The 16,958-nt window shown below is 40.1% G+C and overlaps 1 protein-coding gene across 2 annotated transcripts in view; it reads right to left on the bottom strand.

Annotated features, from left to right (window-relative positions):
• Positions 1-16,081, bottom strand: part of CD46 (CD46 molecule) — a 29,522-nt gene extending 13,441 nt beyond the window's left edge. The window contains exons 1-5 of one of the 2 annotated variants that reach the window (XM_080824429.1): positions 15,858-16,081; positions 9,723-9,902; positions 9,218-9,317; positions 4,198-4,283; positions 3,149-3,346 (exon numbers count right to left, since the gene is read on the bottom strand). In XM_080824429.1, coding sequence (XP_080680555.1) covers positions 3,149-3,346; positions 4,198-4,283; positions 9,218-9,317; positions 9,723-9,902; positions 15,858-15,975 — 682 coding nt within the window. In that variant the 5' untranslated portion in view covers positions 15,976-16,081. The remainder of the gene's footprint in view (positions 1-3,148; positions 3,347-4,197; positions 4,284-9,217; positions 9,318-9,722; positions 9,903-15,857) is intronic. The other variant, XM_080824430.1, reaches the window with a different exon arrangement.
• Between the last annotated feature and the right edge of the window lie 877 nt (positions 16,082-16,958).

Here is a 16,958-nt window from a genome sequence, read left to right as displayed (position 1 = left end):
TCAGGTAGAGTGAATCCACCAATTTTTTTCAAAATTGTTTTCACCATTCTAGTTATTTTGTCTTCCCATATAAAGTTTAGAATCAGTTTAATTTATACAAAAAGTTCTTCTGGGATTTTTTATTGGGATTGTGCTGAGTTTAGATAAATTACAGAGAACTGATTATTATATTGAATCTTCCAAACCATAACTAACATATATCCCTTCAATTATTAAGGTTTTCTTTAATTTCCTTTATTAGTGCTTAGTAGGTTTTAGCCTTAAAAATCTTTCATATATATTGTTAGATTTATACTCAAGTATTTCATGTTTTGGAGAAACTGTAAATACAAATTTCAATTTCTAATGGTTTATTGCTAGTATATAGACATATAACTGTCTTCTGTGTTGATCTTATATTTTGCAACCTTGTTAAAACTTCAGTCTTTGGAATCTCCTACACAGACAATTGGGTCATAAGTGAACAGAGACTTTGTTACTTTCCAATATGTATGTCTAATTCTTTCTCTTGCTTTGCTGTAGTAGCTGGGACATGCTGTACAATGCTGGATAGAGTAGTGAGAGTGGCTTTCCTTCTCTTGTTCCTACCATGAGGGAAATTAGTGTTTTACCATTAGATAAAATGTTAGCTCTGAGATTTTTGTTGATGATGAGAAAATTTCTTCCATTCTATTCCTAGTTGAGAAATTTCATCCTGAAAAAGATGAATTCTGTCAGGTGCTTTTTAAAAAATATTAATTAAAAGGATTGTGGTTTTTTTCTTATTTATACTCTCTTGATATAGTAAATGACACTGATTAATTTTTTTTAAAGATTTTATTTATTTATTCGACAGACAGAGATCACAAGAAGGCAGAGAGGCAAGCATAGAGAGAGGGGGAAGCAGGATCCCTGCTGAGCAGAGAGCCTGATGTGGGGCTCAATCCCAGGACCCTGGGATCATGACCTGAGCCGAACGCAGAGGCTTCAACCCACTGAGCCACCCAGGCGCCCCAACACTGATTAATTTTTAAATGTGAACCAATCTTGCATTTATGGGATAAATCTTACTTTGCTATGAGATATTATTATTATTATATATGGCAGGATTTGTTTTGTTGCTATTTTGAGAAGTTTTGGTTCTATGTTCATTAAAGATATTGTTTGTAATTTTCTTGCAAAGTTTTTGTCTGGTTTTTGCATTAGGATAATGATGTTCTCAGAAATGAGTTGAGAAGTATTCTCTCCTCCTAAATGTTTTCAGGAGTTTGCGTAGAGCTACTGTTATTTGTTCTTGAAATGTTTGTTAGAATTTTCCAGGGAGGCCATCTGGCAGTGCTATTCTCATTGTGGGGAGTTTTTTAACTAAAAATTCTATTTCTTTAATAGATTTAAGACTATTCAGGGATGCCTGGGTGGCTTAGTAGGTAAAGCATGTGACTCATGATCTCAGAGTTGTGAGTTCAAGCCCCATATTGGGCATAGCCCCATATTAGCAAGAAGATGATGACTTATCAGGTTATATGTATCTCTGGGTGAGCCTTGGTTGGTATTGTGTGTCTTCCAAGGAATTTGTCAATTTCATATATAAGTTATCATATTTATAAGCACAAAAGTTGCTTTCATAATATTCCCCTATTATCCCTTAAATGTCTGTAGGATATTTAGTGTTGTCCTCTTTTTCATTCCTGATATTGGTAAAGTACTTTCTTTTTTTTTTTTTTCTTTCAGTCTGGCTATAACTTTATCTATTTTACTCATTTTTCTCCAAGAACCAGGAGTTGGTTTCATTAATTTTCTCTTTTCAGTTTCATTGATTTACTTCTACTGATATTATCTCCTCTGTCTCCTTGTTTTGAGTTTAATCTGCTCTTCTTTTTTAGAAGAATAGATTATTGGGATGCCCACATGGCTCAGTGGGTTAAGCCTCTGCTTTCAGCTGGGGTCATGATACCAGGGTCCTGGGATCAAGCCCCACATCGGGCTCTCTGCTCGGCAGGGAGCCTGCTTCCTCCTCTCTCTCTGCCTGCCTCTCTGCCTACTTGTGGTCTCTGTCTGCCAAGTGGATGAATAAAATCTTAAAAAAAAAAAAAAATAAATAAATAAATAAAAAGAAGAATAGATTATTGAGACTTCTGTTTTTCTAACATAACTATTTCATTTCATAAATTTTCTTCTAAGCAATTTGTTTTTGATGTGTCAAATTTGATATTTTGATATGCCATGTTTTCACTTTTATTAAATTCAAAATACTTTCTAAATTCTCTTGTGAATTCTTCTTTGACTCAGGGGTTGGTCAGAAGTGTCTTGCATAATTATCAAATATTTGAAGGTTTTCTAGGTTATCTGTTTTATTTCTACATTCATTCCACTGTAATCAGTTAATATATTCTGAATAATTTCAATTATTTGAAATTTGTTAAAAATTATCATGCCCATTTTAGAGAATGTTCTATATGCACTTGAAAAGAGTAACTATTTTGGGGTGCTTGGGCTCAGGTCATGACCTTGGGGTCCTGAGATGGAGCCCCATATCAGGCTCCCTGCTTAGTGGGGAGCCTGCTTCTCCCTCTCCCCACCCCACCCATGATCTTTCTCTCTCTCTCTATAATAAATAAATAAAATCTTTTAAAAAAAGAGAAAAAAAGAGTAAATATTTTGCTGCTATTCAGTGCTCCCTTTCTTCCAAGAGTCAAATCCCCTCTAGTGCCTCTCTGTTTTTGATAACTCTTCATTGTTAATATTGTTTTTTTAAATATGTTTTGTCCAGAGCTTTTCAATCTTTGTGGTTAGAGGGTTCGTCTTTTACAATTTATTCTGTAGCCAGAACTCTCAGATATCTTGTAATATAAAAAAATATTTTCTTATTTTTAACCCAGTAGGTGTTGAATTTTTGGGTTCTTTCAAGAAAAAAATTCATAATTCATGTATATACATAGTAGATCACCATGTATGAACTAGAATGCTGAGAACAGGTGGGATGAGGAGCAGGGAACTCTGTAACTAGAACTGATTTCACTTGAACCTGTATTAATCTACAAGGGAAGTCAATTTAACAGGAAGAGGAAACATATACACACTGTTTTGTTTACTTACAGATAAAACTATTTACAAAATTCCAAGTTCAAGATTTACAAATGAAGAAGGAAATAAATGGAAATATCACTACCTTTACACTGAGGAGGGTTACTACTCCACTTGTTATCGTCAATACAAATAAGTTTGCTGTCTCCAACAAGTGAAAATTCATCTGGTCCATTTGAAGGATTACAAGTAAAAGTAATTAATTCATTATATTCAAATAGAGTTCTGTGACTATTGCTGTATTTTCCATTTTTTATTCTTTTAGGTGGTTTACAGTAAATCTCTTAAAAAGGAAAGAAAAAGAGGAAATAAAGGGCAAAAGGAAAAGTGTTAAAGCAATATAAAGTCCTATGAACTACCTTCAGTAAATTCATTAACAATTTCTACAAGCTAGCTGTGAATCTAGTACTTATTTAGGCTTCTATGAGAAAATGAATGATCCCAAATTCAAACTATGCACAAATAAACTTTCAAAACACAAAACTCATTTCCTTGAATACCTATATGAAATACCTATTATTACTTTATAAGGCCATGCTAAGTTTTGTTCTGGTCACCATAAAATGTACTGAAATTTTAATGAGAAGACATGCTTGTGATTAAAAATAAAATTCACTGCTAGCTGAGAAACTCTTTAAATATATCCATTTGCAAATTATACACACACACACATGCACGCACACACACACACACGCTGAATGAGTGATTCACAATAATGCCAAGTTATTGTCTTTCTTCACTTTCATCCTTATGAACATACAGTGAAATTTTCCAAGGCTACAAATTGTGTGCTTTCATAATAGACTGAATCCAGATGTCCTTCTTTAAGCCAAATATTAAAGAGACTTGCAAAAATGTAAAACAATCACGCTATTTTCAGTATTTGTTTCAGAAAATTTATTTTTCATAAAAAAGTGCTGTGTATCTTAATGTATTGGGCTTACTATTAAACATGAATGAATAATTATTTTTAAAACTTTTCATTTTTTATTCCAATATAATGAATATCAATAAGCACAGCCCACATAAAGAAAAGTTCTTTGGGATCTTTGTCAATTTAAAAGCATAAAGGGGATCTGAGGCCCAAAAGATTGAGGCTTGCTTGTCTAAATTCTAAAATGAAAATTTACTTACTGTTACATGTTGGGAATGCATCACCCCAATACACATCATCTCCACGACGGTGACAAACTACAGCTTGTTTTCCAGATAAGTAATAACTGAGAAAAGAAAAACTTACTGTTTTCTTTATTAGTTAACAAGAGGCACATAAAAATGAAAAATTTAATACTGTTGCTTTTCTACACAACAGTAGTTTGAGGAAGAAGTTTCTCAAATAACATATAGTGAAAGTGCTAACCATATCTGCTATTAATTGAATAGAGTTTCTAGGGGTACCTGGATGGCTTAGATGGTTAAGCATCTGCCTTCAACTTGGGTCATGATCCCTAGGCCCCTGGGATGGAGACCCACATCAGGCTCCCTGCTCAGCAAGGAGCCTGCTTCTCCCTCTCCCTCTGCTTGCCACTCCCCCTGCTTGTGCTCCCTCTCTGTCAAATAAATAAAAAATTCTAAATAAATAAATAAGTAGAATTTCTACATTTGAACCCTCATTGACCAAAAGCAAAGATGTCTAAATAAATCTGCTGTACCTGTCATTCTGGCCTCTTTGCTATCTCCAGCAATCACATTACACATTCATTTCTACATCTATGTTCACACCACTCCTCTCAGTAAAAATAACAACTGAGTAGAGAGATTAGGCCCTAGAGCTTGCCGGTCTGGATCTGAGTCTCAGCTTTGTGACTCACTTTCTGTCTGAGCTCAGGCAAGTCCCTTAATGGTCCCCTTCCTCAGCTTCATCATCTGTGAAAAGGGGAACAGTGCATACTTCATGGGATAGTTTCAAGGATTAGATGAGTTAGCATCTGGTACATACTGAGTGCTAGGGCAATTTTTAGCTCTTGTTAATATTCTTTAGGTAATGGGGTGCCCGGGTGGCTCAGTGGGTTAAAGCCTCTGCCTTTGGCTCGGGTCATGATCCCGGGGTCCTGGGATCAAGCCCTGCATCGGGCTCTCTGCTCCGTGGAGAGTCTGTTTTCTCTTCTTTCTCTGCCTGCCTCTCTGCCTACTTGTGATCTCTGTCTGTTAAATAAATAAAAAATCTTAAAAAAAAATATTCTTTATGTAAGAATATTTTTCTGGGGCTAGCTCAGGAATATTACTCAATGAAATATTCTCTTGTGATTTAAATTCATTTAAATTCTCTTCTCTTGCTGGACTTTTACTGTAATAAGCATGAATATTTCTATTTATTTGCTACTTCTCATTTATTATTTTGTTTTGACATGTCCTCTATACATTGTGTTTCTCAACAAGGCTACAACTTTTTTGAGAAGAGACTATACCTTAAACTTGTTGTATCCCTCAAACTGCCTAGCAGGCTTGCTCTATGTAACTACTAACTAGATGTTCCAATATTTTTACTTGATCAAATTAAAACAAATAGTCGGTGAAACGGTTTATATAGGATCCAGTTGCCTTTTTCCTACATTATGGTATTTAGGGAAGGATTCTAGGAAAACACAGAGTAGGAAGCACTAACAGTCTGTCTCCCCAGCCAGACAACATCTGCAATGGCGGAATCTGCCTAATGGAATTATTCTGGAGCTCTGGAGTCTGATGATGGCTTGTAACTTCCAAGGAAAGACTTGGACAGGTAAATTGCATAGATTTCAGTCAATATCACCATAGCACAGTGTCTCCCGCCCATAGCAGACAGCTCTGTATGTGTTCCTGGAGCAGCTTAGAAGCAGTTCTGGGGAGCCAGGGTGGGCAAAAAGGACCCTGTCCTCCAAATACTGGGGATCTGTGCTCTTATCACTGAATTCTGCTTCCAATCACAGTGAAGCATTCAAAGAGGTGGGCAGCCACTGTCGTCATACCTACCCCTAACTCTTGTAAGCCCCTTTCTAACTGTCTGAAGTGACTTCCAGGGGATGTAAACATCCAGGACTATTTGCTCCCCACTTCATTTTTCACTCTCCAGAGCCAGGCATTAAAGACTAGAATATTCAAAACCAACTGCATATGTGAAGAAAGTTAAGAAGTGAGTGTGCATGCCCAAGGAAAGTCTCAGAAAAGACTGGAAAGACTGTTAGTTTAAATGTCAGACTGATAAAATATAGGACGAGCCCAGATGTCCATTGACAGATGAATGGATAAAGAAGATGTGAAACAGATATAGATAGATAGATAGATAGAGATAGAGATAATGAAATATTACTCAGCATCAAAAAGAATGAAGTCTTGCCATTTGTAACAACATGGATGGAACTAGAGGGTATTATGCTAAGTGCAATAAGTCAGTCAGAGAAAGATAAATATTTTATTATTTCATTCATATTTGGAATGTAAGAAACAAAACAGATGAACATAGGAGAAGGGAAAGAAAAATAAAATAAGATGCAATCAGAGAGGGAGACAAACCATAAGATACTCTTAACTATAGGAAACAAATGGAGGGTTGCTGGAGGGGAGGTGGGTGGAGGGATGGGGTTACTGGGTGTAGTTACTGAGTGTACTGGCACTTGGTGTAGTTAGCACTAGGTGTTAAATGCAAATGATGTATCACTAAATTCTATCCCTAAAACTAATAATAGACTATACATTAATTAAATTGATTTTAAATTGACAGTAAATAAAGGTCAGTCTGATCCTCAGCAAAGATACCCTACCATAACCACAAAAATATGAACAGTAACATAAAACATTGGCCCTAGGGAAAGGGAAGAATTCAAAGGTCCAGTATTCCACACACACACAAAATTACAAGATACACAAAGAACCAGGAAAGCTTGGCCCATTGAAGAAAAAAAAAATAAATCAACAGAAACTGTTTCTGAAAAAGACCTGATGGCAGATTTACTAGACAGAGACTTCAAAATAACTTCAAAATAACTACATGCTCAAGGAACTAAAGGAAGAACAGGAGAAAGTCAAGAAAATGATATATGAATGAAATGGGAATGTCAATAAGGTGACAGAAAACCTTAAAAGAAATTCTGGAGCATAAAAGTAAAATAACTGGGATACAAAGAATTCATTAGAGGCACTGAAAGCAGATTTAAGCACCAGAAGAAATAAGTGAACATGAAGCTAGAACAATAGAAATTATTGAGTCTGAGGAAAAGAAAGAAAAAAGATTGAAGAAAAGTGAGCAGAACCAAAGGGACTTGTGGGACACCATTAAATAGACCAACATATACATTGTGGGAGTCCCAGAAGGATAAGAAAGACAGGAAGGGGCGGAGAGAGTATCTCATGGTTGACATCCCAAATATGATGAAAGACATGAATATAAATATCCAAGCAGCTCAACAACCTCCAGGAAAAATGAACTCAAAGAGTAACTAAGACAGGTAATAAACTTTCAAAAGACAAAGACAAAAAGAGAGTCTCAAAGGCAGGAAGAGAGAAGTGAGTCATTATACAAGGGAGCCTCAATAATATTATCAGCAGATTTCTAATCAGAACCTTTGAAGGCCAGAAGAGAGTGGGACAGTATACTCCAAAAAGTGCTAGAAGGAAAAAACTGTCAACCAATAAACGTCAATCCGGCAAAATTACCTTTCAAAAGTGAAGAGGAAACTAAGACTCTATAAACAAAAGCTGAGGGACTCAGTGACCACTAGATGTCCCCTGCAAGAAGTAAGAAATGCTCAAGGGAGTCCTGCAAGATGAAATGAAAGGATGCTGAAAGTATCTTTGAGTCATATGGAGAAATAAATATCTCATTAAATGTAAATGCATTCGTAATTATAACAGCTTATATTATTGTATAAGTGCAATTTTTGTTTTCTTTATAACCTAAGAGACTAATACATTAAAGGGGAAAAAAAAAACAGAAATGTAAAACACAGAGTTACTGTAACTTTGGTTTTTAACTCCAAATCTTGTTTTCTACATAATTTAAAGGACTAATTTAAAAGTACAATTAGTTTATGTTTTGGAGCGCACGATGTAGAAAGATGTAATTTTGTATAATAAACAATCAAAGGGGGTGGGAGTGGAGTCCTAAAGGATTAGAGTTTTTGTATGTTATGACATTAAACTGGTACAAATTCAAATTAGAGTGTTATAACTTTAGGATATTAAATATAGTCCCCATGATAACCATATAGAAAATAGCCATAGAATAGACATAAAAGGAAATGAGAAAGGAACTTAAATATTTCAATACAAAAGTCAAATAAACAAAAAAAGGCACTAATGCAGGAAATGAGGGCCAGAATAAAGCTGTAAGGCATACAGAAAACAAACAGCACAATGACAGAAGTAATTGACTCCTTATCAGTAATTACTTCAAATTTAAATGGATTAAGACCCTCTAATTGAGAGACAGAGATTGGTAGAATGGATGAAAATACATGATCTAACTATATGCTACTACAAGAGACTCACTTTTAGATCCAAGGACAAAACAGTTTGAAAGTAAATGGACTGAAAAAAGATATTTTAGCAAATAGTAACCAAAAGACAGTAAGGTTGGCTATACTAATATCAGACCAAAGAGACTGTAAATCAAAAAAGGTTACAAGAGACAAAGGACATTATACATCAACAAAGGGTTTATACAGTAAGAAGATTTAACAGTTGTAAATATTTATGCCACCTGATAACATACCACCAAAACATATGAAGCAATAACTGACAGAATCGAACAAAGAAATATGCATTTCTACATAACAGTCATTCCTACTAGCTGGTGACTTCAGTACCCAGTTCACAGTAATGGAGAGAACCATCAATGTAAGTAAGGAAACAGAGGACTTCAAGAACACAACATTTCTGTGAGTCCTCCTTCAAATCTGAGAGTTGGCATTTTAAATGGGGTGCACTTTGCCAAGGATAAAGTCACTGTGATTACTACATTTTTGATGCTCACAATAAACTTATTATAGATATATAAGTATGAGACAATTTTGCTTTCCTTCAAAATAGATTTCTTTGAATTAATTATGTATCTTTTCAGTCTCTTTAAAAAACTCAAGGTTTGTTTGGCTAAAAGTGCAACATTTACGGAAATGCTTGAGGAGCAAAACAAAAATGGAATTAGTAACATTTACCTCATTTCCTCTAAGGAGCAACTTACCCCTCATTACAAAAAAAGTGAGCTGCATTTTCAAATTGAAAGGAGTTATTTGGGGCATAGACTTCACCATTTTCGAGTATTGGAGTTGTACATTCTTTCCCTAAAATAAAATTTTAAAATTTGGGTTTTTTTTTAACACCAATTTAACAGATTTAAATCAAAGTCAAAATTCTGTACTACTCTCTGCAATTAATGCAATATCATTTTCTGTAACTAACTGGTATACAAACTTAAAATTCACATTAAACCTGGTAAACAATTGCCAAGAAAAAGATCCCCTGGGAATTTCTTAAATATTGGAAAAAATACTGCTCCCTGAAACCAATTTTCACATGAGAAAATCTTGCTGTGGTGGGAAAAAATTAAAGAAAAAAATTAAAGAAAAAAAAAAGAAATGTAAAAATTAGTAGTGGAAAATGGACCCTAAATTTGTAAAAATCTCTAGAGAAAGCAAAATACAATTTTGTTTTTTTTTTTGTTGTTGTTGTTGTTGTTGTTTACTTACTGTAACAAGCTTCTTCAATAGGATACCATGAGTGATTTTTCTCACAGTAAGTCACGACAGAGCTCATAGCTATGTATCCTGGGTGACACTGATAATATATATCCTCCCCAACTTCATAATATTTTTTAAGGGCACTCTTGAGGAACATAGTTTCATATTTTGGTGGCTCACCACAGGCATCTAGGGATAAGAGATTAAGAACATGAAATCTTTTTTGGTATGCCTTTTTTATGCATTTTAAAAAATACACGTATTTATCTCATGCACCAGCCAAGGACTGTGGTCTGACAGGATGTAGGTAATACCGAATAAATGGAAAGATCCTTGGCAGGCTTTTAATGATACTTACATGCTTTTACCCAGGTGGTGGGAGGAGTGGAGGATGTGCCCTGCTTGCTTTAAGTAACAGGCTATCAGCATTTTATTTGATGGGGAATAAGCTGAATTTTCATGCAACAATAAATTGAAGAGACAAAATCAATGTTTATGATCTTAAAATATATATAGGTATGCAACCTTTCCCACTTTTTTCTAAATTCATTTAAAAACTCGCCTCTTCTCTAAGAAGCCTTCTGTAGTACACAGCACCCTGCTCCAGTGACTCTCCCATAGTCTGAAACAAACTAATGATAACTTGTCACCTCAGGCTCAGTCTCCTCATAGAAAGCAACTTCCCAGAGGTCAGGGATTGTAGGTCTTTTTCCTATGGCACTGTGTATCCAGTGGGTGCTTCAGAAATGCTAGAACTATCTTGGAACTCTGGAGTCTGATGATGGCTTGCAACTTCAAGGAAAGACTTGGACAGGTAAACTGCACTGATTTCAGTCAATATCATGGATGGAAATACATCATAATGTTGCTTTTTTGGGCATTACAATACTTGAACAATAGATGCCATTATATAATCCCACAGTCTGCATGCAGAAAATTCCCTAATGTTCCAGGGGAATTTCAGGAAACTGAAAGTGCTCTACTATAGAGCAATCCAACTGTTCACCTCTACACATGCAAAAATCCTACAATGCTCCCTAGCCTTGCAAAAATTAAAATAACTCTCTGGCCCCAGCACAAACCCACAGCCCTGCCCAAAACACTACCTTCAGAAAATCATGGTCTCTGACCTAAACTGGAATTGCAATGAAACCTGACCTACCCACTATGTGTCCTATGGCCACCCTACTGAGTTTTAAATTTTCTTTGCTGTCTCAAAGAGAGACTCTTGCATTTACACCTGTCAATTGTAGTTCTCATTTCCCACTCACTTCTGGGCCTATGAAAATCAGTCAAATTACTTTCAAAGTCACTAGTTGGGACTCCTGGGGGGCTCAGTTGTTAAGCATCTGTCTTTGGCTCACGTCAGGATCCTGGGATCGAGTTCTATGTTGGGCCCCCTGCTCGGCTGGAAGCCTGCTTCTCCCTCTCCCACTCCCCCTGCTTGTGTTCTCTCTCTCGCTGTGTCTCTCAATGTCAAATAAATAAAATCTTCAAAAAAAAAAAAAGTCATTAGTTGACTCCGTTTTTGGTAAATTTATTTTAACAGTATGTTCCCCAGTAATATTAGTTACCCTGTCTATAACTTCTGCAGCCATTGATCCCTCTTTGCTCTCTCCTGCCTGAAAAGCTCTCTCCCTGATTTCCAGGAAAGCACACCACCCAGTTTGGCAGCTTGTCCTCTGGCTTCCTTCTTTCTCTGCCCAATTGGATAATGTGACGCTCCTAATGGGTTGCTGTGGGAATCCTGGTTACTCCACTCCGCATATCCCTGTGGATGTGCACACTCCCGTGACCTCATTACCACTCAGAAGAGCTGTCCCAAATCCTGGTCTCCATCCTCGATCTCTCCCAGGTGCTGGACTGTTTATATGCAATTGCCTCCCTGAAAATGTACCCCATACGGTTAATGAGGTTGAAACTAGAAGAAAGTTTATACTTTTTTTTTTTTCCAGAGAACTGTTTCTCCCTAAACAGCTATTGTGTCTTCTCAGACCCTACTAACAAACTCATGAGCTGTTACTGCAGAAGCCTGGGAATCAAGGTCAACAAACAGATACGGCTCCAGTCTATGAGCAAGCAAGGCTGTGCATTCTTTACCCTAGATAAGGAGTCTAAGATCCAATCCAGGTTATACTGGCTCTCAGCGCAGGCCTGGAGCCCCCTCTCCTTGCCCTGAGATAACTTCGTGAGGTCAGAGACTAAATTCTGTCCTCTTCTGATGCTGAGTATCCACCCCAAAGGGAACACGGGATGTATGCATGCAGGACACTCAATGTACAAGTTACATCTTTCCTCTTGAATAAGTTGTTAAATTTCCCTGCTCTTTTCATAAATATGTATATAATCTCAACCCTTACGATTACAAAAACACTGTCCTCTCTCTCTTCGGGGGGGGGGGGGTTCAGGCCTGCTCTCCTGCCTCCTTTGGTTGCTTCTCAAATAAACTTTCCTTGCTGCATACCTAATGTCTCCGTGATTGGTTTTGCTGTGCATCAGGCAGATGGACTTGAGTTTGGTTCCACCTGGAAAGTGTCATGCTCTCTCAGATAACATTAGGAAGCCAGAGTGTGACCTCTTGCCCAACAAACAAGATAGACAGTTTTCACACATGCCCAGCAAACAAGAGAGTTTTCACAACGCAAATGCCTGTTCTGCCTCTCTAATTCCACCTTTTCCTCCAGTTCAAACCACTGCCATTTCTTCTCTAGAGTGCTACCAGTGTTTCTGAACAGGCCCCCTTAGCTACCTCGCCACCTTTCATTCACCTCATGCCAGAGTCATGCTGATGGACACAGTGACCAAAGCTCATCCAAGTCTGATACTTCTCAATGACTTCCCAACGCCCTCGTGACAATGTCTATCATGTCTATCTGTCTATCATGGCCAGCAGTCTTGTGAAGCCCATCATTGCCGGGACTCTGCTCACTCTTGCATCCTATTCTCAAGCCCTATTCAATTCCTGGCAGTGTCCATTAAATAACCTCAATTATGTCAACACTCCAGACCTCCCTGCCTCAATTAACTTTAGCTTTGACCAGAGACCCTGTATTCCTCCTACCCTCTCACCCACTCATGCTTCAGTTTCAGCTGACAGGCCACTTCTTGTGGCTCTTGACATGTGTCATCAAAAAACCGTGGTCAGTTTCCTCATGATCCACATTTACTTCGTCCACAGACTACCCCACAGTGGGGATCGTTATTGTCTGTGCTCTCTACCAGACTGTTACCTTCTGAGGACCATGGGGGACACCTCACTGCACCTGTAACACCGACCACCAGAGCTGAATGAGTGCCGCTGTCAATTCCACACACTATCTTAGACCAAAGCTCACATCCTTTTCTGCTCAGCCAACTTCTTCCAGAGATATCAACAAATCATAATTTTTTTCTTTGTTGTTTTACACCTGTCTTCAACTTTTCTCATTGGTTGAATGATAGCTCTTTCCTGTAATCAGGGTATTTGATTTCTTTGATGTCAAAATATTTACGCTTTCTTGTTTCATTTTGGGCCCATTCTCCATTACTGCTATTATTAGAAACAGCATTTTAACATTACCAAAGGACAACTCCAAATAATGGGGATTTTATTTTTTCCCAAGTACAGTAACTGAAGACTCTACGTCTTTTTTCTTAAAACAATAGTGGTGATAGTATTAATAATTTTAGAAATAGCAAACGTTCAACACTACCTGTACTATTATTTTAAGTACAATTTAACTTGTCTTCATACTTATTCTCCGGGTTGGGCACTATTGCCCCCTCTCTAAGATGGGCCAGCTAAGGCACAGTAGGTTAAGTCACTTGCCCAGGCCAACATCTCCAGCAGCCAGGCCGCCTGCTTCCACTACAGACACCGCTTCTCACCACACTCACCTGAAACCCTCCCACGCTTACACTAACACCCTGCAATGCCGTCCTCAAGAAATGGTCTTCTACTGAGTCTGGAGAAATTAAAGGAACCCCGGTTTAGATTTGCTGTGTGCTAAGTCAAACAAAAGGGCTCAAGTGCCCTGAAGGGACAGATAACAACATCATGCCTGAATTTTAACTATGGGGATGGTTCGTTCCTCACTATCCTGTTGCTTTTCGCAGTGACTGGCTCCGTGTTCTAGTCCTTGACTTTTCCCTTGCCTCCCTTGCCCTCCAGCTGCCACGCCGGGCAGCTCCATGGTCCTTGGGAGCCCCCAGCCGTGTCACAGCTCTAAGCCTCTGATCACACTGCTCCCCTCTGCTCTGAACATCCTTCCTTCCTGCTCAGCTGCAACCCCCACTCCACTCCCATCTTCTTATACTGAATCCACTCAACTACTCCTCTAGCAAGCACCGTCTGCTTCCCCCGGGAGGCAGTGCCCAGTGGCTTCCTCTTGGACTGTCCTCCGCATGGATCGCTCAATCACTATCACGGGTTTCTGTGTTCAATAGTTCCCCTGGCCGATTCCATTCACCCATGTGCACCAAGCACAGCATGTCCCTCAGAGGAGCTGGGCAAAACCATCTGGCACTCAAAGGACCACTGGTGTCCAACAGGACACCTCGCTGAAGAATATACTGGGATGCACCTAATACTGAAAAGCATCATCTTTAAGCTTTGGCCAGAAAGACCTGGCCACAGGATTTCTTCTGTTGCTTAACTCCCAGGATTCTGGTGACCTAGCAACTAACCAGATAAGGACTGCTCTCTTTGCATCATAACCTGGAGAGTAAGAAAGTAAGAAACTACCCTGTAAACACTTAATGGTCTATCCTGGCTTCATCCACCAGAGAAAAAGAAAAGACCTAAAAGAGACACCACTCACAGCAGGAGATGGTGGGTTTTGTCTCCAAAATGCAGACCCTTTCTAGAAGAGTAAGACTTGTTCTGAATTGGACGAATGTTGGCTTCTACCATCTCATGCAGCTGGCAACTAACTACCTCTGAGATGGGAAGCCTCCAGGCACAACGCTGCCTGCTTACAAACCTGCTTCCGGGCCTGTGAGCTGCTTCAGAACTGAATGTGTATTCTAGTCCCGTATTTTCCCTGACCGACATAAGGAGGCTCATTTGTACTTTCTCTAATTTCATACCTATCCTGATTTTACCTTTGAACTTTCAACTTGGCCTTGTGTTTCCTTTTCTGCATTTTTAAGTTTTGCTACCTTCCGTGTTGCACCTCAGTCATTTTATTTTCTCTCTTCCAAACAACATTCAACTGTGAGCTCCAAGGATCATCTAAACTTGATCCTTTTCAAAACATTTTTTGGAAACAAACAAACAAACAAACAAACATTTTTTTGTTTTCTTTTTATTGCCCCTGGCCCTTCCCCACGCTACTCCCCCCACAGAAATGAACTTTTTCATGATCGGGAACAAGCAACATTAGAGTACGGTGAGCTCTGCAGACTCTACAGAACAGGGAAGACAGAGCCTCTGTGATGGTCAGCTTCCCCTGACTTAGCTTAGGCACGGCAGGAAGGCCATCCTAAGGACAGGTGTTTAAAGAACCTTCCTCCTGGAAGCGGGAGGACTTGTTTCCGGCACTCTAAGCCCCAGCTTCGTTATATTATGTATTTAATTTATATTATGTATTTATATCTATATAATTATTATAATTCATTTTCTGGTACTCAATATTTATACAAGAGCGTTGACACTGGGCAAAAAATCGCAAATCTAGAACGACAAGTGTGACAAGACAGAGAAGCTCTCTGCATTCTCGTTGGGAGAGCGGAAAACAGGTTTGCAGGGGTGACTCCCAGTCAGGGGGGATTAGGGCTGGAGCATGTGCGTCTGTCTGACATAGGGTGGTCAGAGAGGGGCCTCCTGAGAGGCTGACACCTCGACTGAGCTTGAGAGATAAGAAGGAGCCAGAGGAGAAGGTTCCAAGTCTGAGGGAATAGTAAGTACAGAAGCCCCACAGAGGCGGAGTTTGGCCCACCAGGGTCCCCTCGGGATCGGTAAATGCTATCAGAGGATCGAGCTCCTTTCCCCCAAAGCCCTTCTTTTGGGTTATAACGTATTCACGAGCAGTATGTTTGGTCTGCCACTCCTGATAAATTTTAGCAACTATTTCTCCACCGCCACAGTGTGCCTGGCACTGGGTTCTCACAGCGAGCAAACGTGTCTGCTCACCGCCAGAGGGCACAGCCTCTGCAGGCTCTTACCGGAGTTCAGAGACAGCAGGAGCACTGGGGCCACCAGAAGGACCCCGACCAGGCGCCAAGAAAAGCGCTTTTCGGGGTGAAAGCAACGGGCGACATACGGCGCGCAGGACACCGTCATCTTCCCGGAGACCCGCGGGAACCTGAGAGTCAGCCAAGCAACACCCTCCCAGGTTCGGGGAGCAGACGCAATAATCTCGAGCGGCCGGGTGTCAGGAGCCCGCCGCGGGGGCGTGGCCTCAGCGCGGTTTGGGCGGAAGTGACTCTCCTTCCCGAAGTGGGCGGAGCCAGTCGGCTCTCGGGGGCCGGGCCTGGGCGTGGGGACCCGCTGACCTCTGGGACCTGGCGTTGGGAGGAGAGGGTCGGGCCGCTGGGTCACAGAACTGTTCGGTCCCCTCCGCGGGCGCCAGGCGGCCCTGCGACGATCCCTTGCGCACTGACCCGCCGTCCCCGGCGGCTTGCGGGGCTCGGCGGGCTCACCGCCCGGACTCAGGAGGGTGCGAAGGGAAGCAGAGCTGGCGGGGTCCTCTTTGTCCCTTCTCCGGAACCGAACGCCTCACTGAGCGAAAAGCACAGCGACCTGAAACTGGAAACCCAAGGCCAGGCAGCGGGTCGTCGTGGGGCCGCACCCCTCGCGGCTGCTGTGTGTCTTGGGGCCTCCGAGCTGCCTGGACTCCCTGGCCCTTGTTTCAAGAGTTGGCATGAGTCGGGCATATGGAGGGACAGTGCTTGTGATTTGCGGGGCTCTCAGCATCTGCTCTGGGATCCTCTGGAGGCCTGATAGGTTTCAGAATCTCAAAGGTTTGGCCACTGCACTCCCAAGCCCTCAAGTAAAGCAAGGTAGATGAATTATTAAACAACACCGGGCCATTAGCATTTGGGGCCTCACCTCTCTGGGGACCCTGCCCTTGAGCAACTAAATGCTTTATTGAAGAGGGAAAAAAAGATGCATGAGAAAGGTAAGGACAATGGTGTATTAATTCCCGATCTCCGGGAAGTGCCTTAATTAAAGCCATTATTGTCGGGATGGAGAGGAATCCATAAGGGGGGAAATTTCCTGATGACCCAGTCTCTAAGTGGAAAATTAAGAATGAGCCAGATCTG

Source organism: Martes martes (genome assembly GCF_963455335.1).
Source record: "Martes martes genome assembly, chromosome: 15".
Lineage (NCBI taxonomy): Eukaryota > Metazoa > Chordata > Mammalia > Carnivora > Mustelidae > Martes > Martes martes.
Note: the sequence above shows the minus strand (reverse complement) of the source record. Positions and strands in the feature narration are given on the sequence as shown.